General features: G+C 42.8%; 1 protein-coding gene across 2 annotated transcripts; it reads right to left on the minus strand.

The window, feature by feature from the left end:
• Nucleotides 1–29: 29 nt before the first annotated feature.
• CIB2 (calcium and integrin binding family member 2) lies at nt 30–27995 on the minus strand. Of its 2 annotated transcripts, XM_031956766.1 has the most exons (6): nt 27468–27995; nt 17872–17906; nt 6681–6792; nt 4247–4394; nt 2147–2342; nt 32–1091 (listed from the first exon to the last, which is right to left on the minus strand). In XM_031956766.1, exons 1-6 carry the CDS (start codon nt 27516–27518, stop codon nt 1070–1072), a joined length of 564 nt encoding a protein of 187 aa, XP_031812626.1. In that variant the 5' UTR covers nt 27519–27995; the 3' UTR covers nt 32–1069. The 2 variants fall into 2 exon arrangements, with proteins under 2 accessions (XP_031812627.1, XP_031812626.1); XM_031956767.1 differs by lacking the exon at nt 17872–17906 and having other exon boundaries at nt 30–1091; nt 27468–27733.
• Between the last annotated feature and the right edge of the window lie 3 nt (nt 27996–27998).

The raw sequence follows: 27998 nt of genomic DNA on the forward strand, positions 1-27998 counted from the left end.
AAATGCTAGTGACTTTCCCCTAAAAGTTATTTTGATATTTATTTTTTATATACACACAGGCTGTCTTCCCCAATAGAATGTAAACTCCTATTTTATCCTTTTATCCCCACCCAGTACCTAGTCCAATGTAGGAATTTAGTCGGCACTTGATGATTGTCTGAGTGAATGAATAATGGAGCCAAGGTTTACATACTCTTTAGCTATGGTCAAAATCCATCAGAATATTTAATGAGGAAAAGAGGGATGCAGTGAGAGTGACAGAGCCCTTCCTTTGACTGCCAGAGGCAAGCGGCAGTGGGTCCCAGGCCAGGCCCGGACAGCGGGTAACACAGTGTCTGGTGGAACAGGGAGAAAGGCAGAACTGAATACAGGCATTTGATGAGAGATATTGCATAGCTGATTCAAAACTTCATCCCTCTCTTTTCTTTTTGTGCTCACTCTCATGCTTTTCAGAAATCTCACGATCCTTCAATTAAGTGAATTTCCCTTTTTTTAAAGGATAATTTTTACCTTTCTTCTTGTTTTTTTAAAGAGGTTTGAGAAGGAAAAGTTATAGCTGCTATCATGTCTGAAGCCTCATTTCCCAAGGCAGGAGAGATTTAGACCCAGACTGATCTCCACTGTGGAGCCAATGGAGCAAACTTTAGGCCAGGAATCAAATATGGGCCCCTGCTTGTGACCCCGTTTCCCCCATACCTCCCAGACAGGAGATGGACAGCCGAAGTCACAAAAACTGGCTAGAGATCATTACTAGTCCCAGCATCCTATTGACTGAGAGTATTCCATATGGGGAGAAAAGCTGTCAGAGCATGAGATCTTTGGGAGTCTCCCAGGAGGTGAGTTGGTTATGGTTACTTTTCTGGTATTAAGTTTTGGGTATTGTTTTTGTTTGTTTGTTTTTGCTGATAGGGCCATAATAAATTTTCACAGGTATAAAATCACAGGAAAGCACATCTTCCATTGATAACGGGAACCTGGAGAAACCCTTTACTCAAAGAGAGAGTGTTGGGGACCTCATAGAGGCGCCAGGGCTGAGCTGATGTCATCTCTAGTGGTCTTCTGGGTAGCTTCAGATCCGAATGTGGAAAGTGCTGTGGAGAAACAGAGAGTTGTCAGAGAGAAAGAATTGGACCAGAGGAGGGGTCAGAAGGTAAGAAAACATTAGCTTAACTATAGAATCATAGAATGGGCAAACTAGGAGGGTCTTTAGTCATCTTTTAGTTTTGACTCCCACATTTCACAGAGGTCACACAGTGTTAGTAATAGCAAAAGTATGATAGGAAGATTGGGGAGTCGGAAGCCCTGGATTTGAGTAATTACCATTACTAATAGAATTGCTTTTGGTCCTCTGTTTAAAGTCTACTTAATTAAATCCTCTGTGTCTCTACTTCCACCTCTGTGAAACAGGGATAACAGTCACACTGATCTCACAGGATTGCTAAAGGGATCAAATGAGCTAACTCATGTAAAGAGCTTTATAAAGTGTTAAATATGATTATTAGGATGAGAATCCAGATCTCTTCAGCAGCCAGTTCAGAGATATTAGAGAAAGTCATCACAATGCCTGTCAGAAGGGAAACCACCAGCTATAGACTTCTAAGCTCCCACAGGAGAACTTGTCTAGAACAAGAAGGTGGGAGATGGGGGCAGGCCTCTTCTAGAATTGATTTTTCACCCTGTTGCCCGCTGGGGCCCATCCTGCTTACGGTCCATTGCTAAGGCTCCTGAAGGCATTTTACTCTGGACTATACTGTAGGTGGATTGATCTGGTCCTAAACTGTGAGCCCTTTGGGCACAAATATGAAAGCATGAATACTTTTTCAGGAAGCTCCTGAGATTCCAGGGAAACCCCTTCCTGATGGCTTTTAACTTCTAAGGAACTGCATCCACCTGGGGGCACTAGAATACGTTTTTAGTTTAAAAAAAAAAAAAAAGATTATTTGCTTGAACACAAGCTCTGAGTGGCTCAGTGGACACTGGATGCTGGACTTGAAACCAGTTTCCTAAGGGAAAGGGCAGTCCAGTTCTAAGGTTAGTCAATTTGAGCAGCAAGATTGAGGTTAAGGAGGAGGTGGAGCATCATGGAAAAAAAAATACTGGATTCAGAGTCAGGAGAGACGTGAGTTTGAATCCCAAAGGCTGTTACCTCAAAAAGTCAGGGGACTTAGCAATCATGTCTTCAAAGTCTGCATAGCTGAGTTTCCCATCTCCATCCAGATCCGCCTCCTCAATGACCTTATCGCACACCAGAACCACCTCTTCCTCCTCCAGTTCTGACTTAGTCAGCCGGGCCAAGGTCATCTCCAAGTCTTTCTTGCAGATGAAGTTGTCATTATTGAAATCTTCTCAGGGAAGGACAAAGAGGAACTCTCATTACTACTATCATCATCATCATCATCATCATCATCATCATCAAAATGGAAGTCTCTGAGGTCTTTCATTATGATTCCGAGATTCTGATCCTCAGCTTCTTGCCTTAGTATAATCTCTAGGGACTGTGATACTATAGCTCACTGGGTCCCAAAGAAACACTAGAAACAGGTCCCATTAATTAAGAAAATCCACCCTGGGATGTTTGAAAAAACACCGGTCTACATTCCAAAAGACCTGTAAATACTCTACTTCTGGCTCACTTGCTGAATGGAAACTTGCATAAATAATTTTGCCTCTCCGGGCCTCAGTTTATTTTTCTGTAATCATGTGAATAAGATGTTGGTTAGCACAGAGATGGCAGTTGGCCCCTCCCAATTCTGATAGTCTGTGAATCAAGAAACCCAATCAACTGGACAATCCATGGCAGAAAGCTACACTGAGCTCTAAAGTCTAAATTTAGAGGCAGGAGACCTAGCCTCTAGTCTGGACTCTTTTTTGCTAGCTGGGCAAGCATGGGCAAGTCATTAAGTCTTGTTTCCTCATCTATAAGATGATATTCCCTATCAGCTGTGGGAGGGATCTGAGAACATGGAATATCAGAACTGAGAGGGACTTGAGAACATGGAATATCAGAAGTGAGAGATCAGAGGAGAGGCCTTCATCTTATAGATTACATTCTCATGTTCAGCTGTTGGTAATTAATTTTCCTTTCCCATTTTCACCTTCAAGCCTTTCCTGACTTCCATGGTTGAAAGCCAGTTTCCCTTCATCAGATTTATCTTGGCCTTCTTGTTTTGTCTTTATCCACTTTCCCTTTTATTATAGCTAAGGTGGCTTTAAGATGTGACCCTGAGCAAGTCACTTAACCTGTTTCCCTCAGTTTCCCTATCTATAAAATGGGAATATAATAGCATCTATTTTGTGAGTTTGTTTTGAGGATCAAAGGATATATTAATTGTACAGTGCCTGGCTCACAGTAAATACTGTGTAAATGTTAGCTTTCATCATTGTTACTACTTGGCTATACAATGTTTGTTGTTGTTGCTTATGTCTGCTTCTTCATGACCCTATCTGAGGTTTTCTTGGCAAAGATATTAGAGTGATTTGCCATTTCATTTCACAGATGAGAAGACTGAGGCAAACGGGATTGACTTGCTCAGGGTCAAATACCCTGAAGCAGAATTTGAAGCTGGGTCTTCCTGTCTCCTATTCTAAGACCAACCCTCTGTTCATGATCTCATGCTGTCTCTCATTCATATGAGGTACCTCATAGCAGTTTGTTAAACTGAATCTTCCACAAGGGGAAGGAGAGAAGGTCGTGAATCTGGGAAAGCGAGCCCTCAAACTTTCCAAATACTGTTCTGCCTAGAATGGTTCCTGGTCCTTCCCCCTCGACGGAGGCACTTGCCTGCCCTGGTGGAACCAGTGGCAGCCATGACCATAGTTAGCTGGTGGATTCTGGGAGAGGGACACATGGGACTGGTGGCTCAGTTGCCTAATTCAGCTTAGTTGCAGCTGAGTATCCATCCTGCCTCACTGGGTAGCCTTTGGGTATCTCCTTCCAAGCCCAGAAGGCTTAGAATGGGAAACTCTAAGACAAGGGTCCTCAAATGTTTTAAATAGGGGGCCAGTTCACTGTCCCTCAGACTGTTGGAGGGCCAGACTATAGTAAAAACAAAAACTTTGTTTTGTGGGCCTTTAAATAAAGAAACTTCATAGCCCTGGGTAAGGGGGATAAATGTCCTCAGCTGCCACATCTGGCCCGTGGCCTTAGTTTAAGGACCCCTGCCTAAGACAAGGTCCTAAGTGAGCACCTGCTCTCTCACCAGCCCAGGTCTTGGGCTTCCTTTGATGCCAGCTGGGCACTACTCACCATAGATCTTAAAGGCATAGCTTGCTTTGAGTTCCCTGGGCGCCGACTCACAGAGGACTGAAAACATATCCACAAAGTCATTGAAGGTGAGATTCCCCTCACCATCTTCAGAGAAAGATGCCACAATTCTCTCCTTGAAAGGATTCTCCTATGGAAAATTAGAGAGTGTGAGTAGGATCACACAAATTCACAAATTTACCATCTCTATCTTTGTCTGTCTCTGTTCTCTCTCCCTGTCTCTCTTTCTCTCTCTGCCTTTCTCTCTCTTTGTATATCTCTGTCTTTCTCTCCACTTCTCTGTCTCTGTCCTCTTTCCTCCTCTCCTCTGTCTCTGTCTCTGTCTCTGTCTCTCTCTCTGTCTGACTCTGAAAATATTTTTCTTTTACTTACCATGTTTGTGTAGGTCCACCCTTCTTTTTCTGTCCCTTGATCCTTGGTACACATGTATATGTATATATAGATAGAAAAAAGGCAGGATAATGTAGTGGGCAGAGTTAGTCTCAGAATCAAAAAGATGTGGATTCAAATAGCATTTATTGGCTGTGTGACCCTGTACAGGCACTTAACCTTAAACCTGAGCAGATAGAAATCCGCTTGGGAAGAAGGAGCTCCTAACCAGGAACCTCTTAGCTCAATGAAATCATGAGTCTGATTTTTAAAAAAGTATGTAAATATATTTTTTTAAAAACCATATAAACATATGTATATAAAATACTTATGCAATACAGATAGTTATGATATATGCATACAGATCTATAGATTTATATCTATATCCATACATACATGCATATATAACATAGATGGTTGGTTATGCTCAAGGAGGACCAAATGCCATCTCTAAATTTGCACATCTCATACTTCCTTTGAGCTACTGCAATTTTACTTTGCTCATATTTAATATATATACATATAGATTATATATCCATCTATATACCTATACACACATATAGATTATATATAATACATCTATACATACATAAAGATTATATATATATATACATATAGATTATATATGGGTCTGGTTATTAGGAAGTTCTTTTTTTATTATGAAACCTGCCTTTCTAGCACAAAAAGCCCTAAACTGAAAGGCAGAAGAGCTGAGATTTTATTTTTGGCTTGACCATCAACTATATGACCTCAGATAGTTGATATGACCTCTCCTGGCCTCAGCTTCTCCCTCTGCTCTGGGATCTGGACCACCTCTTTCCCCAGTTCTTTATTCACTGCTTTCCATAACATCTCTCCCTTTCTACTTTGTACTATGCTTATTTGAGTTTCTGGTTGCTACATTCATCTGTCTATGATGATTCCTGGCTCTTTTCTCTCAACAGAGACATTTGCACGTCCCTGTGTAACCAATGGCAGCCATTATTATGGTGGAGTCTGGGGTCTTCTGCTTTTACTAGGAATCAGAAGCATCAAAGGAACTCTTTCTTTCCTATGGACTAAATTAAAAAAAAAAAAAAGGAATATCCTCATTAGTAGAACTTTGTATTGTGCTTATTTGGGTTATCTGGTTGACACACATGCAAGTTAATTTGCAAGACAAAGAGCAGGTCTCTTTTTATCAGGATCATGACGAAGGAAACTTTCCTCAGGAGGACACAATCTCAGAGGATTTAAATGACTTTTCTGGAGTCCCATATGTACTTAGTGGCAGAGCCACGACCACAGCTAGCTGGTGGAGTCTGGGAGTGGGACTGGGAAGACACATGGGGCTGGTAGCTTGGTTGCCTGGTTCAGCTCAGTCGGGATTGAGTATCCATCCTGCCTCAAGGTCCTTCGGCACCTTCTACCTCACTGATGCAGTTTTCAGTTCACATTAGGAAGATTTTCCTAACAATTCCATTCCTTAATATAACTACATCAATCTATATCATCTCCACTGCAAGATAATAAAGGAAAAAAAAAAAAAAACAAAGAGTGGTGGGAGGGTGGGGAAAGGCCCTTCAATTCAATTCGCCAAAATATTTATTAAACACTTACTGTGCACAAAGCACCGTGCTGGGGTACCTGACATATAAAGACAACAAACTTATATTGTTGGTAATATGCAATGTGTTTATAAGTATCATGGAATGAATCCTGAGGGAGGAGAGCTCACTACCGGGAGGAGAGGTGATCTTCATGGAAGCTTCATGGCACCTAAGCTGAGTCTTGAAGGAAGACCAGGATCCTGAGAGGCAGAAATGAAGGAATGCCCCCCCCAGGGACTCTCAAGGGGCTTATTTAAGTGCACGGAATTAGGAAATGGAATACTGTGCCCAAGGAATGGCCAGTCATCCAAGTTGATTAGAATGTGGACTTCATGTGGATGAATGAGACAAATCAATGAGACAGTACCACAGGCCCCCAGCCCTTCCGGTGGGCTAGTCCAGGGAGAGCCCCAAGGTTTTCTTTACACCCCTCTCCTGAAGAAGCCCTTTAAGAATACCTTGAACTCCGGCATTTGTATGATGACCGACATGGGCACGGTGACAATAGGGTTCTTTCGGTAGTCCATGGGCACGATGTTGGGCGCTAGCTCGTAGTACCGGGCATGCAACCTACAAAGCAACCAGAAGATGGGACCATCACACAGTTAAGGGCTGAGTATTCAGAGAGATCCCTAAAGCAAACATGGTACCCAAAGTCATTGACTAAGGAGCTGGGAAGGGCTTCAGGACCATCTGGTCCAATCTCTTCATTTTATAGATGAGGAAACAAGAGCTACTTGCCCAAGATCACCCAGATATGAACATCAGAAGTGGGATTTAAACTCATGCTCTCCCATTCCAAAACCATTCCTGTTATTTCATAGATAGTCCAAGAGTTGCCTTAGAGAGGAGGTTCTGAACCTTGGATCCTCAGACCCCTGGGGATAGATTTCAGAGGGTCCATGCACTTGGAGGAGGAGGAAATTACATCTTCATTTTCAGTAATCTAATTGGAATTTAGTATTTCCTTCAAAGGACCTGACTCTGAAAAGAGGTCCAAAGGCTTCATTGTTAAGGGGGTCTGTGACCCCCAAAAAGTAAAGAGCCCTTGTCTTAGAGGTTAAGTCATAGATACAGAGTTAGAAATGATTTCAGATTCCATTCACGCCAATCCTCTCATTTTGGAAATGAGTAAGCCAAAATCATATGGCCAGAAAGGGTCAGTGGTGAGATTTGAACTCGGCTCTTCTAGACTCGAAGTCTAGATCTCTATTCACCATATATCTTTTGTCCAATTTGGTCTCCTTTTTTTCAAAGATGACCAAAAATGGATTGGAAAGGGAGTAGTTGGAGTAGGAAGAGACCATGGAGATCATTTAGTCCAATCCCCCTATTTTACAAAGGAAGAAACTGAGACCAGAGAGAAGTTAAGAGAGTTGTCCCTGGAGAGAGTCTCGTAGGGAAAAATAGGGTTTGTGTTTAGAGAGAAATGAGTTCTCTGACCTGTTGACTATTTCTTATGAGTTAAGGAGCTACAATGGTCTGACATATTGGAGATGCTTATGAAAGGAAGGAATGATCAAAGCGCTGAACCTTCTTTGCCCTATAGTCCTACCCTCCAGGGACAGGCCTGGCTTGCTGGAAACAGGGAGTTCTACTTCTGAGGGCATTTCTTTTTTATCCAATCCATGGAAAGAAAAGAGGGGTCCTTCTGATGCTTCTAAGCTGTAGTGAAAGCTGAAGACCCAGCCTTCATGGAAGCAAGATCCTCAGAGTACAGGGAACACCAACATTCGAGTTATAAGGAATTGAATTATGGGGAGAGAAGAAGACAAACTCTTGAAGCACTTGGAAGTTCTGACATCAAAAGGGAAAAGATTCAGTATTCATGAAGACAAGGCAGGAAGCAACCTCGTAAGTAATGCAGGAGAACAGATGCAGAGAGACACAGGGAGGATTCCCCGAGCATCACAAAGAGCCAGCATCATAGGGCTGTTCTATGCAGCCCAAGAAAGAAGCAGGAGGGAGACAGAGAGAGAGTCCCAGTTGTTAAGTACAAGGGTTCAGTATCCTGGAGATAGAGTAAAGAAAGAGACAGAGACAGAGACACACACAGAGAAAAAGACAGAGACAGAGAGAAACTGAATCAGAGAGACAAAAACAGAGAGAAACAGAGAAGAGAGAAATACAGAGAGAGAGACAGAGAGAGAAGAGGAGAGGAGAGGAGAGGAGAGGAGAGGAGAGGAGAGGAGAGGAGAGGGAGAGGAGAGGAGAGGAGAGGAGAGGAGCGTACCAGGGTCTATGCATCTATAAATGAGGAGTCTGGACCAGGGATGGATCTCTAAGAGCTCTTTCTGTTCTAAATCATAAAATCCTGTGTCTGTCCATTGAACCCAGAACCTTCGTCACACACAGCCTTTGGCTCCTTCATCCCCTCATTCAATCATTTCACAAGTGTTTGCTCAGCACCAGTCAATGGGTCCAGCACTGCTGGAGGGAGAGGGGGGGGCGGACTTGGGTTTTTAGTCCCAATGTGTTAAGTACAAAGACTCAGCACCCTGGAGATAGAGAAGAATGAGGAAAGGAACAGGGAAGGAGGAAGACAGAGAAACAGAGAGAGACAGAGGCATAAACAGAGACAAACAGAGAGGGAGGGAAGGAGGAAGAGACCGAAAAAGACAGAAGGGGGGGAAGAGAGCCAGAGAGAGGGAGGGAGTTTCTGCTTCAGCACCTCAGTCCGGGAGAACGTGCAGCTGAAGCCTGAACCACTTCCTCGGTATGTGCTGAGGCAGCAGCCCGGGGCAACCAAGGGCAGAGCAGCCTGTACCCACCAGCCAGGAAGCCAAACCGCTCTCAGGGGCAAGGATTATAAGAGGACAGTACTAGGGACTGAGAGGAGGCTGCTAAGGGTCAACCCACCCTTTCCAGCTGTGGGGCCATTGGCCGGTTTCTCCCATATGTTCCCATCTTCTCCAGATTCTGTTTAAATGCATCCAGTAGGGAGCTTACTCCTTAATCAAAACCTTGCTGGACAACTCTAATTGTTAGATATCCTTCCTTCAATTGAGCCAGAATATGTCTCCTTTTAATTCAAGGGAATTCTTTTTTTTATTTTTCCCCAGGTATGGATTGCACTCGATGATCACTGACATCCCTTAGAGTTTCTGTGACTGCAGTGGCTCCTAGCCACTTGTTGGCCCAAGATCTATCCTAGGGGGCCATACAGTTTACTCCCTCTTCCACAACAATCCATTGATCACAGCTACCCCAAATCTTCCTCTTACTAAACAAAACATTTTTAGCTCCTTCATCATCTCTTAGAGAGCAACAAGGCAGTTTTGAAGAAATAAATAGGCAGTTAGGTGGTGCAGAAAGAGCATGGAATCACTGCACCCACCTAACTGCCTATTTATTCCTCAGGATTCCTTGGAATCTGTAAAACCCAAGTTCAGATCCAGTCTCAGACACTAGTTGAATATGTGTGAGATTTACTAGTGTAATCTTGGACTAGTCATTTAACCTTGGTCTGCCTCAGTTTCCTCAATTGTAAAATGGGAATAAGGATTATTGTGAGGCTCAAATAAGATAAAACCTATGATAAGATAAAACCTGGAACATAGTAAGTACTTAATAAGTGCTTATTTACGTCCCTAAAGAAATATACTCATAATACATAACCAGAAGTAGAATGCATTTATTTCATTACAGTAACAATTTATATAGATAGAACTTGTGACCTAGGCTGAGGTATAGTGACTAGAGCACTGGATTTTGAGCCAAGACGTCCTGGATACAAATTCTGCTTCAGATTTCTACTAGTTATATAACTTGGGCAAGTCATCCAACTCCATGGACCTCAGTTTTCTCAAATATAAAATGAAGTAGTTAGACTTCCTAAGGTCTCTTCTAGCTTTAAATCTCTGGTCTTCTTGGCCTATGGTCTCATCAGTATAGGGAATACCAAAGAGGAAACTTCTTCATAGAGATGTGTTAGAGGCAGCTGAACTGAGCCAATTGTTATATTTTCAGTGTGAGCAACATATGTGAGCATTTATACCTTGGAAATTGACAAGTGATACAAATCAGGGTTCTACTTAGTGTTTTATTGATTATTCAGACTTAAGATAATGATGCAGAAAACATTAATGATGCAGTTCAAACCTAAAAACCTATTCTGCCTTTTCAGAGAGCTGGTTGATAAATATTTACTAGCACATCCCTGTCCCTTCATCAAATCTAAGACAGCATTCCCCACCCATCTTTACTTCCATCTTGCTACTGCTCTCCACTGGCTCTGAAGGAGAGAAAATGAAGCTCATAACTTTGCTCAACTCTCCTCATTTAAATCCATTTCATGCATAAATCAAGACATCCCCCTCATGATGTCATTAATCCTCTCTGAAAATGAAGGACCAACAACATGTTCCAATCCATTGGAACTTTTTGAGATGACTATATTAGGATAGTTTTCTCTTCCTTTTTTCCCCTCTGCTCACAGTCTCCCTGAGTCTCTGTCCTAAAGCAGGAGAAGGCATCTATTCCCATCCCTAACCCCAATTCCTCCCACCCGAGAAATGATTCTGCTCCAATAACCCAATCTAAAATCAGTGAGGCAAGAAAAAAAAAAATGGAATGAGGAGGCTGACTGATCCCACTGGTTGGTTATTGCCAATAGCTCACTGTCTACTGAAGAGGCTGCCTGGCTCATCTTGTCCCTCTGTCATCAGCTTTACTGCATTTGAATTGATTTGGGGTTAGGAAAGTCTGGCATTAATTCCCAAATGAGGCTTAGAATTAACCACAGAAGCCCAGAGTTAGAAGGGACCACACAAATGCTTTTAGAGGTAGGAGGCTCTTAAGATATTATCACAAGCTTTTTTTTTTTTCACGGAGCCAATGACCCCTTTTCATAATGATGTTCTTAAATTTATAAAGTAAAAGGCATGGGATTATAAAGGAAGGCAATTATAATGAAATAATTTTTCAAATGTTTAACAAAAAGTCATGGATCCCTCAGCTTCAAAACCTGTGATCAAGTCCAATCTTCCTATTTTATAGATGAAATAATGGAGAAAGAGAAAGGGTGTGCTTAAGGTAACATGGTCACTAAGTTAGGTCATGGCCTTTGAGCAAGAAGAGAACTCAAAAACCACCTGGTTGAACCCCTTCATTTTACAGGTGAGAAAACTGAGGTATAGATGTAAATGTTTCTGAAGCAGTGACAAGGCTAGGATTTGAATCCAAGTCCTACCCACTGCATCATTTGAAGTCAAGTCTTCTGGGTCCAAAGCATTTCTAGTGAAATGTAAGATATACTTTATTCCAACCTAACCAGAAATGCCCTCACCCAAGTCCCTATCCTGCCTTCTGCATATAAAATCCAGGAACAGGTAATTCACTCACTGTCTCCTGAGGCTGGTGGGCAGTTCGAAATTCTTGGACAGGTTTTCTTTTAATAAGCTGCAATCTGCCACTGTGACATGTACACTATTAGCCATCTTTCCTTTGGGAGCTGAACAGAATTTCCTTAAATTAAGCTTTAAAAGGACTGAAGATCATAATCATGTCATTTTCCCACTGTCACCCTGACCCCAAGCTTTTCTTTTTTATTTTCTTTTAATTTTATTTATTTAATATTTTCCCCAGTTATATTCAAAACACCAGCCTTTTCTTCATTCCCAGAGATAGCATATCTCAGTTCACTCAATTAGTCTTCATAGGGAAAAACAGGCATGTTTTCTCAGTATCCTGGTCATCCTCATTTGAACTCCAGGCTGTAGTCATCAGAAGGAACCCCAAGACTCCACTTGTGGTCAGACCAAGGAACACCAGGCCTTTCCTGAAATTCCAAGCTATTAGCACTGTCTTTTAAAATTCCCTTGTATATTGCATTTATGTCCACATGCATTTGTTGGGTCCTTCCCCTCACCCGGAGAGAATGTAGGCATCTTGTGGGCAGGAACTGCTTCCCTTTTGGTTTTTGTAGCCTCAGAATTTGGCACAGTTCTTGGCACAGAGCAAGCAATGCTTGGTGAATCAAACAGAACTATTTCCTCTAATTCTACCAATTTCAAATTTCCAATCCTCCAAGCCCACATTAAACAGATTTTTGTTGATTTCTTTTTTTATTATTTTTAATTTTTAAATCAACGCTTTTTATCTACAAAACATATGCATGGGTAATTTTTCCAACATTAACCTTTGCATAACCTTTTGTTGCAAAATTTCCCCTTCTTCCCCCCACCCTCCCCTATCTTGCAAATAATCCAATATATGTTAAATATGTTGAAATGCTTCCTTTTTTATTTAGCCCTAAGGTTTCATCAGTTTAAAAAACTACAAGTACAGGCTGGTGCCTTCTTTGGTACGTGTAGCCTTACAGCTTGCCTGGTGCACTGAAAGAGTAAGTCACTTACTCAGGGTCATACAGCTGCTGTGCCAAAGGCAGGATCCAAATCTGGATCTTTGTGACTTCTGCCATCCCTATGGCTGCTACACCATGCTGCCTTATTCAGATTTAACAAGGATTGATTTTTAAAGTAGCAACATTGAAATACAATCCCTTTTCCACTGACTAAAAGTGTTCTCTCCTCAACAGTTACAGAAACAACACATATTAAGCTCCTATTCTATCATTGTATCCCCGGGGACAAAAATTTACCAGTCCCTGTCTTCAAGAGGAGAACATTCTATTGGACTGAGCTACAGAGAGCAGAATCACCTGACTGATAACTAGTTCTAAGTTCTAACCAGTGAGGGTTCTCCCACACTCTACTATCTAATTACACAGTATCTAACAATAAAAACAGTAACAGTAACAGCTAATCTTTATGTAGTGATTACTATGTTCCAAGCACTGTGCTTTGCATTTATCTCATTTGATCATCACAGCCATCCTGGAAGGCAGGTGTTATTATTTCTCCCATTTTATGGATGAGGAAACGGAGGCAAACAAGTTAATTGGTCTGTCCAGAGTCACATAGCTTATAAGTGTCTGAGGTCAGACAGGAACAGAAGTCTCTATGCAAGTACTCTATTCAGGGTCAGAAAAGAATGTTCCGAGTTATAAATCTTGCTTAACCATGGAAGGCAGTCTCAAGGACAAGTGATGGCACCCAATGATACGTCCTTTCCCCATCACACAGATCCCCAACTCACTTCACAAATAACCTTGGCCACTTAATGTGAGCCCTTGAAATATAATTAAGGATTTTTCCCAGTTGCCTTCGGGGAAAAGCGTTAAGAGGGAAATTCTCAACAGCCAAGAATTTCAAAGAAAAATGTAGGTGATGTGTATGACCTGTTGTTATTGTTGTTTCATGTCCAACTCTTCATGATCTCATTTTAGGATTTTCTTGGCAAAGATATTGAAGCTGATTGCTGTTTCCTTCTCCATCTCAATTTACAATTGGGGAAACTGATGTGAACAGGACTTGCCCAGATTGACACAAGGAAACTCTAGATCTATTTTTGGATAGTTCCTTCTTAGAAAAAAAAAAGGATCATGTTGCCAAAGGTGTTGACCTAATATACCATTCCTCCCCACTAGAGGTCAGTAGCACAGAAAAAAAAAAAGCTGGTGGGATAATAGGAAGATTATTAGAGCTGACTTCACAGTTCCAGGTTCAAACCCAAGTTCAGCCACTTTTGGTGTGATTTTGAACAAGTCACCTGAGCCCAAGTTTTTTTATCTGTAAAATGAATGGGGATGGACTAAATCAGAGATGTCAAATATTGCAACGCTCCCGAGAGCACCTGAACCAGATTAAAATGTAATTGGGAAATATTTAATAAACTAAAAATACAACAAAACATGGATAGAGTGCCAGGCCTAAAATCAGGAAGATCTGAATTCAAATCTGGCCTCAGATACTATCTGTGTGACTCTAGCAAGTCACTCTGCCTCAGTATCCTCATCTATAAAATGAGGGTAATAGTTACACTTACCTCCTAGAATTGCTGAGAGGATCAAATGAGATTAATAATTATAAAGCAGTTAGCACAGTGACTGGCACATAGTAGGTGTTATATAAATGCTAGCTGTTATTATTGATGTTAAAATGTGTTTTCCTTAGTTAATATATAACCATAAGGATCATGATTTAGTTCCACCTCTTCTCCCATTTCCATTTATGTTTGACACCATTAGGCTAAATGACTTGAAATTTCTCTCCGAGCTCTGAATCTATGCTCCATGACCTCTCAAGATGGGTGGGCTAAGGGAAGAGAGACCCTCTTATATAGAAAGCACCATAGCATCTTAGAGCCCATCTAGGCCAATGCCTACCTGAATAAGAAGGGATTCCTTCCAGACAACTCAGACCACAGTCTTCAAGGAAAAAAACCCCAAAACATCCTTCCCCTTCCTGGAGATGGGCAGGAATATGTTGATAAGGGCCAGTTTGTCCAGAAATAGTCATTCATGTTGATTCAATTTGAGACATTTTTTGTTTTCTGCCTGCAGAGGACATTGTACCCCCACTACCACTACTACTAATCCTCCCATAGAGCCTTAAAGTTAGTCAACTGTTTTCTGTACATGGCAGAGGGGCAGGAAGCTCCTGGAAATGGAGTCAAAGGCCCTGGATTCAAATCCTAGTTACCAGTTGGGTGACCTTAGGCAAGTCATACGTCTGGACTTCCCGTTCCTCATCCATAAACTAGCCTGAGAACCAGTGTGTCCTGAGATTGGTGAGGGGTACCACCACCATGCATTAGTTCTGGAAGAGCGTTGGGCTTTGAAGTTGAAAGATTTGTGCTATTGTGTCATCGAGCACTGAAGTAGCACCTATTTTCTGCCAGGACCTGGGCTAAGGCAGAAAGGTGGGCCCTGCCCTCAGGAAACTTACATTCTGATGGGAGATGACAACACAAGAAAAAAATCTGAAAGGGGGGAAGAGAAGAGACAGAGGGACAGGTGTGAGGGCCTTGTAGAGAAAGTCTGCGGAAAGGGCATGAAGGCCCAAGTGCCCTAGACATCCTCCTTCTTAGCTGTCCTTTGTTGTTGTTCGCCCTTCCTTCTCAAAGAAGACCATGACATCAGAGAGGTGATATCCTGACATGTGAGAGACATGGATTTAAGGGAGGGAAGGCTATGTAAGGTCACCCAGTCTCAATTTCCCCTCCAGAGCCAGACACAGATCAGGAGGCCTGGAGATGGCCCTGGATGCACTGGGAGATTGGACTTTTTTAAGCTAAGGTCTTCAACAGGTCTCAGTTGATCGTAGACAAGATTGAAGAGTCAGTCAGCCTGAGCATCCCCCTTATTAACTACATATGATTTGGGGCAAGTCTAATAGCCTCTCTGGGGCTTTCTGTGAGATGACTTGCTGACCTTTGAGTTCTTTCTAGCTATTCATTCTAGGATCTCTGATCCTCCCTTTGCTGTCCTAAGTCATCCCTTCCTGGAGAGGAAGAGATCAGAGAAACTTGTGGAAGGAGCAGAGTCTGCAAGGGAGAGCAGAACTCAGGAGTCTTCTGGAGAACCTCCTTGGGGAAGACCCACAACAGGGAGGGACGAAGACAAGCCGGAGACAAGCCGGCCTTTCTTGGACTGCAAAGAGGTCTGGCAACTAGAAAGCTGTCCTGAGCCAGGTCGCAGGCGGCCCTTGTCCCCTCATCGGAGAGAAAGCAAAACCCAGAGATTCTACAGCTGTTTCTGGCTTTTAGTGCAATCGGATATCCCTGCTGGCAGAAAGAGACCCAGTGGAGCCAAAAACGAGGTGAAATTTCCTGTCATTTCCCAATTCTGACAGGCCTCTTGTGATGGATGCAATCTTTACCCTTGCAGCAGACTTGGAAATCCACTTCAGTCAAAAGGGGGAGAAGCTGGGAGTGACAAGCACAACTCACCTCTAGCCCACAAGAAGTCGGGAAGGATACCAAAAAGTTCTGAGGTTGCTGTGAATTCTGGGGCCTCTACTTACTTCCTACGGAGAAATCCCTCCTCCTCTCTGCTTATCAATTTATTGTTGTATAAAATAAGGGGACTGGACTATAGGTAACCATGAGAGTCTGCGAAATTCCACATTATGTTGTTATCCTGATGTCCCCAGGCTTTGAGGGGGAGGGAAGCAAGAGGGTCCTAGTTGGTGATTTCATATGAGTTCCCGGTGTGGAAATTCCCTCCCCCCCCTGCTGGTTGTAAGACCATGAATCGGGAGTTTGGAGACTCAGAGGGCATCATTGGCAGGAATGGACCTCTCAAGCCAGGGTCTTTTCCACTGAACCACACATGCAGTTTCCCCAACACAAGTCAATAATCTGAAACAAGGTCATAGAGGGAAGACACGAGCAATGGAGGATGCAGCAAGTGCACATGGGAGGTGAGCCCTGGGGGAAGACATGAGCAATGGAGGATGCACAAAGTGCAAACGGGAGGTGAGCCCTGAGGTTTGAGCTGAGTCTTTAGGTAAGCCTGAGGCCAGAGTGCTCCAGGCAAGGCAACAGGTAGAGAGGAGGGGGCTCCATTGAGGACACTCACAGTCTCTGCAGTAGATGTTTTGCTGAATCATTTTTTTTTCTTTGTTAAAGGCTGAAATCAGTAAGGGATACTAAAACAGTTTGAAAGGTATCAATAAAAAGTTCTAGAGTACCGAGTCACAGAGGAGCTATGATTGGCAGTGATGGATGGAAGGACTCACACTGAGGGGCCCAGAAATGCAAGAAGTACAGCAAGATCAGCCGGTGGGCTCTGGAACACTCAGCCAACATTTCAGCCACAGAGCTGGCTTAGGGACAGGGTGGTCTAGTGGGAAAGGATGGGAAAGGGGTTGGGAGGACCTGAAATGAAATCCCTTGTTCTACACTTACCAGTTGTGTGACCCAGAATAAGTCACTTCTGTGAACCTCAATTTCCTCATCTGTAAAATGGGAATAATGCTAACAACAACCTAAGAGAGTTTTTGTAAATCAAATGAGACAATATGTGTAAGGTGTTTTATGAATCTTAAAGCTTTGAGTTTAATTTGTTGCTACATCATCACAGAGATATAATAAGTGCCTACTTATAGAATTGATTTTAGGGATACAAAGAAAGCCTTCTGGCCCCTGAAAAAGCATTTGCACAAACTACTTACAGATTTAATCTCTGTCTCTGACTTCTCCCTCCTTTGAGCTTTTGGCATCAATTTGAGCCTCTCCCATGACCAAATCTACTGGGTTTTATAGAACAATAGACCTTCAGAGGTAGAAATTCTCTGCACCAATATAGGTGCATCTATCATCTAGGTCAATCCCCTCATTTTACAGGTGAGGAAACTGAGACTAGAGAGGAAAGTCATGAACCCAAAGCCACACAGCTAACTAGAGAGAGAGAGCTGTAAACCGGAAGCTGAGCCCTCAGTTCCCATCCCACCAGCTACCTAAGGAAATCCCTTCGATTTTGTTTAGGACCCATTTAATCATTTATCAAACAGAGAGGGCAACATTTATACTAACCTACCACACCTGGATGTTGTAAATCCTTTGCAATTTTGAACTAGAATTGCAGTTCTTGTTACTAACATGATGAGGCAGCCCCAGATGAAGGGCAGGGAGGCAGTTTGAGTCTTGTATGTTTTCTGGCTCTAGGTCCAAGAACATCCTCTCTCTTTTCCCATCTTGGAAAGAAAGGATAGCTGAGGTCCCTGGGCTTTGTATGTGTCCTGCCAATGATCGGATACCACATGACCCCCCGAAAGAGAACAGACAAAAGAACAATCTGCTTACTTGAGGATGTCATTCCGATTGAAGAAGGAACAGTCCTGTTAAAGGGGGAGAAATCTGAGTGAGTCATTTACTTAATTACTTGAAGATCTCTGAAATAAAAATAGTAGGTAGTATTCATATGACATTTTTAAGTTTTGAGAAGCACTTTATACATCTTACTTCCATTTAATCTTTGAAACAACCCTGAGTGTTGGAAGCCATTATTATCTCCATCTTTACAAATATGGGAACTGAGGTGGACATGGACCAAATGACTTGTCCACAGTCACATAGCTAATCCATGTGTGAAATTAAATTTGAACTCGGGTCTTCCTGACCGAAGTTAAGAGCTCTCTTTAGCATCCTTTTCCGGGGTAGGGCAGTGGTCTGAACCATGGCCACACACATTCAGATAAAGCTAGGGGGAATGGGAGAATTGCTTTTCTTTTGATAGCAAAATGCCATATTGAGTCTACCCATAGTATTCAATTTACCAACAGGTAAAAGTTGAGTTTTTCTCTTTCACCCCATAGACCAAAACTTTGAGAACTGGGAATGTGGTGATTCTAAATGTATGATAATTAAATCTGGACCTGAGGACCAGAGAAAAAACCTAGCCTGTCCATGGTCACTCCACTAGGGATGAGAAGAGTTGAGACTGAAGACAGAGGACCTGCATTCAAATCTTCCTTCTGACCCTTACTATCTGTGTGATCTTGCAAAAGTCACTTTACTCTGATGTGACTCAGTTTCCCCATCTGTAAAATAAGATGGTTAGATTCAATGGCCTCTGAGGGTCTCTTCCATCTCTAAACTTATGTCCTCACCTCCCCATGATTCCCAGATCCCTCTCAGCTATGCCTCCCAAAGGAAGACAATAAGAACAAGGAATGGCTGCCGAGCAAATTACTGTTACACAACTGCAAGGATAATAACAAAGTTAATTAAATAGTCAAGATGTCCTAATTCATGGTTTGAGGTCTTCTAGAACTCCCTCTCTTTCCCCAGGGAAATTTTTTAAGGACACTTGGTAATCCTAGAGGGATGGAAGAGTTCCCTGCTCACCCTCTTGGGTTTCATTAGCTCAGGGCTCATATATCCCAGTTCCCTGGTCTCCCCTGTATGGAGCCTACCGGCAGATAGTGTAGCAAGAGTCTGATTACTGGGTCTGTGGCCAGATGGTACCTTTAGCTCATATTGTCTCAAGAAGTCCAAGTTAGGTGGTTAACTCTTTGTTCACTCTACTGCAGCAAGGCTCCCACATGGGAAGTTCCCTCAGAGTTTAGCACATACTAGGCACTTAATAAATGCTTAAAGACTGCTGCCATCATTTGGCAACACAAGGGATACTAAGGACAAGAAACAGCATCCTAGTGCATCTGAAGAACATTGGCTCTGAAGTGAGAGAACCTGCCTTTAAATCCTGCCTTTGATTACTTGTTACAAGTAGTGACTGCCCACAGTCTATAAGGATCTCTTCCCTCGGACCTCTTGTAGCATTTCTGTTTTATACTTCTTGGATGTATATCTCATGTATGTTCTAAAACATATTGTATTTTTATGCACATCTCTTTTTAGATCTTATTGTCCCACTAGACTATAAGCTACATGAGGGTAATAACCGTGTCTCATAGAAAGTTTGTATTTCTACCAGCACTCCACAAAACACTGCATAGAGTCACTATTCACTCTGACTTCTTAATAGATGCCATTTTAATGAATAAAGACCAAGTTAGACAATAGCAGAAAACGTTCTCAAAAAAAATGAAACTTGCTATTACTTTTAAAAACACATTTTCCATTTCATTTTTTAATCATCACTTAAAATCACTACTAACTAAAGTCTTCTCATTACAATAAGATCATAGCATCATATATGTGGGATTGAAAGGAACTTCTCAAGTCATCTAGTCCAGCTGTTTTCAAACTTTTGGTGTCAGAACTTCTTTATACTCTTAAAAATTATTGAAGGCTCCCTCACCTCTCCGGCAAAGAGCTTTTGTTTATGGGGCTATGTTTATTGATATTTATCATATTACAAAATCAAATATCTTAGTATTATTGTAAAAATAGTTTTGACCCCTGAAAGGGTCTTGGGGACACCCAGGGATGCCAGGATCACACTTTGAAAACCAGAGATCTGGCCAAACTGACTCTTTGTTTTTATTGATGAGGAAGCCTACAGCAAAAAGGGTTGCGTGACATGCCCAGGGTCACACAGATCATAAGTCTCATTTGGGTCTGGGTCCTCTGACTTCATCACAGTGACCCTGGGCTGGAAAAGGTCATACCAACAAGGAAGTTAAGTTTGAGGGAGTCCTTAAAAACAAGGAGTAGCTTTATGTGTGGGCCAAATGTAGGACCAGGTGCCTTTTATCTGGAGGCCAGCATGGCTAAATGGGAAATACTCTTGTCCAGAAATATATACTAGAGGACAGATTATTTATGGCTAAGGCAACTCACAAAGACTATCTACTGAGAAAATGTCATATCATTTGGAGCTAGAAAGGGCCTTACTGATTCTATATTACATAATATTATAATGTAAATGTAAGATTGCAATATAATACATATACATATATATTATAGTCTCATCCTTTTATTTTATAGATAAAGAAACTGAACCCCTATCACACTGTAAGGGGCAGAGCTCAGGGACATGGACTCCAAATCAAATGATTTCCTTTATACCAAATTGCCTGGGACAAGGATTTAGTCTCTATGGGCAGAGGGAGTCCCCACATGAGCCTCTAACGCAAAGGTATCAAATACATGTTAAATACCTTCCCAAGCATCATCCCAATCAGATTAAAATGAAGTTCCTATATGGTTTTAATGTGGCCATGTAAATGTGGTTTCCTAAATCAATATGTGGGCTACACGGATCATTACATACACTTAGTTTGACAGATGGTTTCCATTTACATTTGACAGCACTGCCCTAAAGAACTAAGTACAGCTTCTTGAAGACTTCTCTGGATAGACATTATTATTATTCTCATTTGACAGAGCAGGAAACTAAGTCCCAAAGCTGGGAAGTCACTGCCCTGAGGTGACACAGCTGGGCTAAGGTGACAGATTTGGCCCCCAGTGCAGGTTTTTCCCCTAACCCTCGAGATCTGACACAAAACAGGGAAAATAAACACCTGGGTACAAGAAATTGCTTCAGCAGCCAGAGTGGGGAGGGGAGGGCTGGGAAAGGGACAGAGGGAGGGTTCAAAGCTCCGAGCTCTGGTTTGGAGATCAGGATGGGGGCTCCATTTCTATAAACCATAGCATGACATACACACCAACAGGTGCTTTTGGGAACCAGTCATTTTTAGGAGGTGGTACAGAGGAAAGAACATTCATTGACCTTATAAACAAAGAACCTAGATTCTAAGGGAAATACCTTAAAGGACAGGAGATGGATGGAGAGAACAGATCCAGCTGGCAGGCCATAAGTCTGTATGGAAGTGCTAGTTTCCACTCCCCCACCCCTTGTCCTCAGTGCTATCAGAAGGGATGATTCTTGGAGAAAATAATCATGGAATATCTCAATTTTCAAACAAGGCAGCTTATTTTAATGGAAAGCACACCGGATTCAGTGTCAAAGGACAAAAGTTCAAATCCCAGTTTAGCCATTTAGGAAATCACAGAATTCAGAACTGGGAAATACTACATTTGGTCCCACCCATCATTCACTCCCTGAATAACTTTGGGAAAGTAATCTCTCTGAGCCTAGTTGTCTTTGGCTGTACAATGGGAGAATCCATCTTGAGATTGATTCTAAACTCTGGCCCGCCCTTGTCTCATCTGATGCTCCCGGTATCCCCGTGAGAGAGGCAAGGCAAATGTTCTTCCCATTTGACAGAAAACTATGACCCAGAGGGAAGGGAAATAATTTAAGCGAGATCACTCAAGTAGATAGTTAGTGGTAGAACTGGGACTAGAAGCCCAGAGCTTCTACTACATCTCATTCTTTCTCCTTCCTGACTTATAAAAAAGTAAACAAAGCTTTATCTGAGCCCTGCCTCTCCTTATTCCTCTAATTGCTAACGTAACTTCCTAAATTACTTTCTTTTCTTCTATATACCATATATTTCACATTGGCTTATCTGTGTGAGCAAATGAGATAATATTTGCAAACCACAGATTTTAATCTGCTTAATCAATGCTTGTTCCTTTCCGATTTGCCCTGTGTGCATGTTGTTTATCTGTAAACTTCCTGAAGCAGGAGCTTTATATTGGGAGGGGATATTTCTAGATCCTCAGCACCTAGCACAGCCCTTGACCTGTGGCCAGCATTTTCTAAGTGCAGAATGAATGAATGAATTTTGAATGTACTTTGGAGCTATTCGGATTCTGATGAAATTGCTTCAGAGAATACCCACTGCCCTGGCTCCAGCTTCCTTTTCTCCTGCCAGAGGAGACTGGGCAATTTGACATGCACGGCACTGAGAGATGCTTCTGTTTGGAACCCTGAGCAGCTCCCCCCCAGGTCCATTCTCAAAAAGGACCCAGCCTCTGTGATGGAGTTGTTGTCACTGCTCTGGTAAGCTGGAGTACTTTTTATTAATTTAATTATAATAAATAATAATTAAATAATAAATTAATAATTAAAATTAATAATTAATTTAAACAGAAGGGAAACAAGGGTTTGTGTGTGTATGTGTGTGTGTGTGTGTGTGAATGTGTGTGTGTGTGTGCAGATGAGATGCTTTAGGAAATTAATCATTTTGTGTTCTAATAGGCCAACAAAAGCCCAGTCCTGTTTTGATTCAGAAGAAAGAAGAACCCTAAAAGACCAAGACCCCCAATGACTTAGAAATCACCCTCACCAGGAGGTTAGGTGGTATGGTGAAAACAGGTCAGGGCAAAAATATGTAGGCTCAAGTTCCAGCTCTGCCCCCAGCTGTTGCACTTTGAAGAAAATCCCAACATCCTCAACAATAAAGTGGGGAGAATTATAGCAGTTTATTACAAAAGAAACCTTCCATTATCATGAGTGGAAAATTATTGCATTGTTGCTGCATGTTAAGGTCATGTATGAGGTTTGTCAGGAGGAATAAGAAGAGATGACATGGTACAAGAGGGTCTGGAGTCAGAGGAGCTGAATTCTAATCCTATCACAGCCTAGCTCTATGACGTTGGGCAAGTACCTTGCCTCAGTTTCCTCATCTGTATAGTAAAGGAGTTAGACTGGATGAACTCTGAGGTCCTTCAGTCTATAAATCTAGGGTCCCATAATATTGGGGGTGGGAAGAGAAGGGAGAATGAGAAGGGAAATGATTTAAAGAGAGCTGAGTTCATTGAGTGTTCATCCATCCAAAAGATGGAGTTGAGGAAGAATCAAAAAGGGTTTGAAAAAAAGACAAGAACATCAGTTGTCTCTTGGAAAACAGAGGCATCATGGGACTGAGGAAGGAGTGCTGGACTTAAGAGATCTGGATTCAAATCTCACCCTCAACATTTACTAGTTACATGGCCTTATGCAGAATCCTTCCTTTCTTTAGGCCTTAGTTTCCTTCTTTGTAAAATAGAGAAAATTCCATGTATTCTACTTTCCTCACAGGTCATCATCAAAATATGGGATAAGAGTAGAGACTGACCTGTGAGTTCTACTGATAGGGAATTTCCTGATGAGAAAATTCATTCTACCAATACAAATCGGCACCTTTGCTGTGACTTCTAGTCTTGGAGAGTTGTATGGAGCACTAAAGGATTGAATGAATTTGCAAGTCAGAGGAAGAGCTGGAATCCAGGTCTTTTTGCTCTGTGTCCTGTCTCTGCCCATTATACTACATGGCCTTACTTAAAAAAAAATAAGAAGTTTATATTGCAAGAATGTTGGAACAATGGGAAATTTATGACTTTCTCTTTCCTCACTTTGAGTGAGAAGAGAATTTAAAAGCAATGTGTTCAAATTTCAGTGAGGAGAACTATATTAAACTATAGTTTCATATAGGAGCCCCAGAACCAAGGCAAGGAAGCACATAGGTTAGAGCAATAGAAAACTTCAAGGAGTGGACAGAGGAGAGAGAGAAAAAAAAATTTTTTATTATTTGAAAAGAGCAAGAAAAGAAAAAAAGAAGGGAAGTAAGAGAGAAGGAGAAAGGGGAAGGGGAAGGGAAGAAAAGGAAGAAAGTAAAGGAACAGGAAGAAGAAAAAGGAAGGGAAGCAAAATAAAGGGAAAGTATGGTAAAGGAAGAGAAGGAAAAAGGAAAGGAAAGAAAATTACAAAAAGGTGTAACCTTCCTAAGGGAGATTAGAAACTACCCTGGAAAGTTTTAAGCAATAGCTCCCTGCTCAGGATGGCCAATGCTCAGTCTAAACATTACTCTTTCTTCTTCCTAACTTTTGAAATTCAGAGACGGCTTCTACCACTATAAATTACAGCAGGCCCCATACCACGAGGTACTTTTGGGAAACTATAATCTATAAGAGGTAGCGTGGCAGAGGGGAAAGAGCATTCTTCGCCTTTGGAGACAGAGGATATGAATTTGAATCCTGCCTCTGCCCTAACTGTGACTCCTATCCTCACTCCCATTCCCAAGACATGATCTTCTTGCTTGGAGCATCAGTGGAATAGAGTAGAAAGAAGACTAGACCCAGAGTCTTTAGACTCTGCCATTTTCTCCTCATGTGACTTTTAGCAAATTACTTAAAGCTCCCTAGACCTCAGTTTCCTCATCTGTAAAAAAGGAGAAGCATTGAACTAAATGACCTTTGCCATCTGTTCTGGATCTAAATCCTATAATCCTGTAGACATTCTGATTAGTTCATCTTTGGGGCATGAAATTACCAGGAACTATTTATAGGAAACCCCGCATTGTTCTGGGATACCTCCAAGCTACAGGAGATAAAACATCACATTGAAAAAAATAATGAAAGAAAACACATTGTCCTCCAAGGGCACCCATCTTGGGCAGTAGGAGGGTGTGTTGATACCCACCCTCTCCTTGGGAAATGACCAAGCATTAAAAGGTACTATTCCAAGGATGAAGTTTCAAGGATGACAGCTGAAGAAAGGAAGTCTCTGGGCTATAACTTCACATATTATTCTTCCTTTCAGTGCCAGAGCCAAGACCAGACTGGGCTCCAGAGCAGACTTTAAACTTGACACCAGTGACTTTCTCCAAGCTTTGTAAATGAAACTGGGTATAAGATAGAGACCCAGTAACCAGAACACTGTGTTGGCACTTCAAGTTCCCAGGGCCAAGATCCCAAGTCCACTTTATTTCTTCAAAATCTACTTGACATCTAGCAACCTGAGGGCCTTGGGTCATCCAGCTGAGTTTCAGACTCCTCTCCTTCTGAGCCAAAGGAGGCAGATTTCCAAGTGCTCTCTCTCCATCATCCCTCACCCCTACTCCCAAAGTGAAAGTCTAAGTCCCAAATCAGATTTTGTGGTAGGACCATTTCCTAAGAATATTGTGAAATGAAAAAGAAACCTGCTCTGTCAAAATAAAATATTTAGGGCAGTTTGTGCATGGTAATGAAAATAACTGGAAATAATCTATATGAGCAAGGATTGGAGCAAATTAATAAACTGTGAGCTAATAAAATAAAACAAAAATGAAAAGTCTTTATGGTAGCACAAGTGGGAAGGCTTTAGGATTAGGGAAGGGAATCACAGAATTTGAGGGTTGGAAGCCATCTGGTTCAACCCTCTCATATGTAAAGGGATCCCCACTATAATATACCCAACTACCTTTGCTTGAAATCCCCAGGAGGAAGGAAATCTCCATCTTTCTAGGTGAGTCATTCCCTTATGGGACAACTCTAATTCTCAAGATGATTTTTCTGTTACTCAACTGTGCAGCTTCCTCCACTGTCTACCCTTGGATCAACATGAAAGTCTAACAAATACTTGAAGAGGGCTACCACGTCTCCCAAACCTACTTCCTTCAGCTCATCCTCAGATGTCATGAACTCAATGCCTTTCGCTACCCTGAATGCCCTTCTCTGGACACTCTCCAGTTGATCAATACCTTTCTTAAACCACGATGCCCATAACTGGACACAATGCTCCAGGTGAGATCAGACAAAGGCAGAATACAGTAGGATTATCACCTTCCTATTCCTGGAAGTTATGTTCTCCCTAATGCCTAACAGTAGTTAACAGTAGTTTATTTGACTGCCATAGCAAACTGCTAACTTAGAGTGAGTTTGCAGACCACTAAAACCCTCAGATTGTTTTCAGAATGATCCTTGTCTATCCATGCCTCCTCTAGCTTAGGCTAGAGGAGCTGACTTTTTATACTCACACATAAGACTTTACATTTATCACTACTGAATTTCATCTTATTAGATCCAGCCCCATTAACGCCCCCTTCCCCCACGCTGTGTAACTTTGAATGGTCACAATCTTCTTGTGCTTCAGTTTCTTCATATGTCAATTGGGAGTGGAGATGGGTTGTACTAAATGATTTCTAAGGAAGAGGGAGGAGGAGAAAGGAAGGAGGGAAGGAAGGAAGGAAGTAGAGAAGGAGGGAAGGAGGGAGGAGGCAAGGGAGGAAAGAAGGAAAGAAGAAAGGAAGGGAGGGAGGGAGAAAAGGAGGAAGAAAGGAAAAAAGAAAGGGAGGGAGAAAGGGAGGGAGAAAAGGAGGGAAAGAGGTAGGGAGAAACTAAGGGAGGAATGAAGGAGGGAAAGAAGAGAAGAAAGGAAGGAAAAAAGAAGAAAGGAAAGAAGGAAAGGAGGAAGGGAAAAAGAACAGAAGGAAGGAAGAAAGAAGAGAAGGAAGGAAGAGAAGGAAGGACGGAAAAGGAAAGAAGAAAAGAAAATGAATAGAAAAGCCACATCTGTAAAAAAGGAGAAGCAAACACCATATTTTGAAAACCAAAAAATATAAGAGCATAGACAGATTTAGAAAAAGCAGGGGGAAATATGTTGCTATTATTTTCTAATATATATATGTGTATATATATATACATATATATCCCATTTCTTAGGTCAGAATATAAAACCACTTGACTTCTAAGGCAGCTGGGTGACACACTGGATAAAGTGCTGAGCAGCCCGGCCCAAGCTCTAATATTTTCTCCTACTCCAGAGCCCTAGAAGGGCTCTGACTCTAGGGCACCTGGATTGTGGAAGTGAGAGTCAGAGGTCCCATTGTATAAAAGGAGAGACAGACTCGGGAAACAGAATGTGTAACAGACATCCTTTACCAGAGCTCACCATCCTTTACAAAACCACTTTCCTAACAATAGTCTTCTAAGGTGAACAGTTTGAATATCATGCTCCTTTCACAGAAGAGGAAACTGAGTCTTCGGGAGATACTTAGTTACAAAGCTGGCAAGTGGGAGTGGGAGTGGATACTCAAAAGCTGGTCTTTGCGAAATCTTCCCTTTCCGCTCCCGAGAGGGGTGGAGAAGACTGGGAGTTCAGACCACAGTCCCCCACCTCTCTGTCCCTGCCCCGAGCATCCCAAGAGCCCAGAAAGATGGCAGGAGATAAAGGGCGGCTCCCCGCTGAGCCCGCCTCCTGGGCAGCGGAGCGTGGTTTCCTTAAGTTAGGATGGGCTGGGGCTGGAGGAGCAGGTGGCAGGTAGCAGAAGGAGGCAGAAGGGCGCACCATCCCACTCCCCCCGGCCCGGCCCGCCCGGCCCCCTGCTCCCAGCCGGGCTCCTCACCTGGTAATTGTCCAGCTGCTCGTCAGTGAAGATCGTCTGCTTGTTCCCCATCTCAGCGGCGGAGCCGGGGCTCGGCCCGGGCTAAGTCTTCCATCAGAAGGCGCCTGCTGGCTCTCGGGGACCCCGGCGTCCGAGTGGCTGCGGCCCGACCAGACGGACGATGTCCGCCCCCGGGTGTCCCTAATGCTGCCTCTCCGCCAGATAGCCCCCTCCGGGGTCAGGTGACGGGAGGAAAAGCGGAGATGGCCGGGAGGGCCGGGGGCCAAGGGTCAGCTCCGCGGCGGTCCCCGTGGACCTTCGCCGCTGCCTCTGCCTCTGCCTCTGCCTCTGGCAACGCCACCGGCTCCGCCTGGGCCGGGATCCAGAGGACGGGCAGAGGGGGAGCTGCCGGAGGGCGAGGAGGGCTCCCAGCCTCGGACAGCTCGGGACAGCTCCCGCTCCCGGCCTCCTCTCCAAGGTCCGCCTGCTCAGGGGGTCCGGGCCTTGGAGGCCGCCCAGTCCGGGGCAAGGAAGGGGAGTAGGGGGCGGGAC

The sequence above is a fragment of the Sarcophilus harrisii genome, chromosome 2 (assembly GCF_902635505.1).
Source record: "Sarcophilus harrisii chromosome 2, mSarHar1.11, whole genome shotgun sequence".
NCBI classification, from domain to species: Eukaryota; Metazoa; Chordata; class Mammalia; order Dasyuromorphia; family Dasyuridae; genus Sarcophilus; species Sarcophilus harrisii.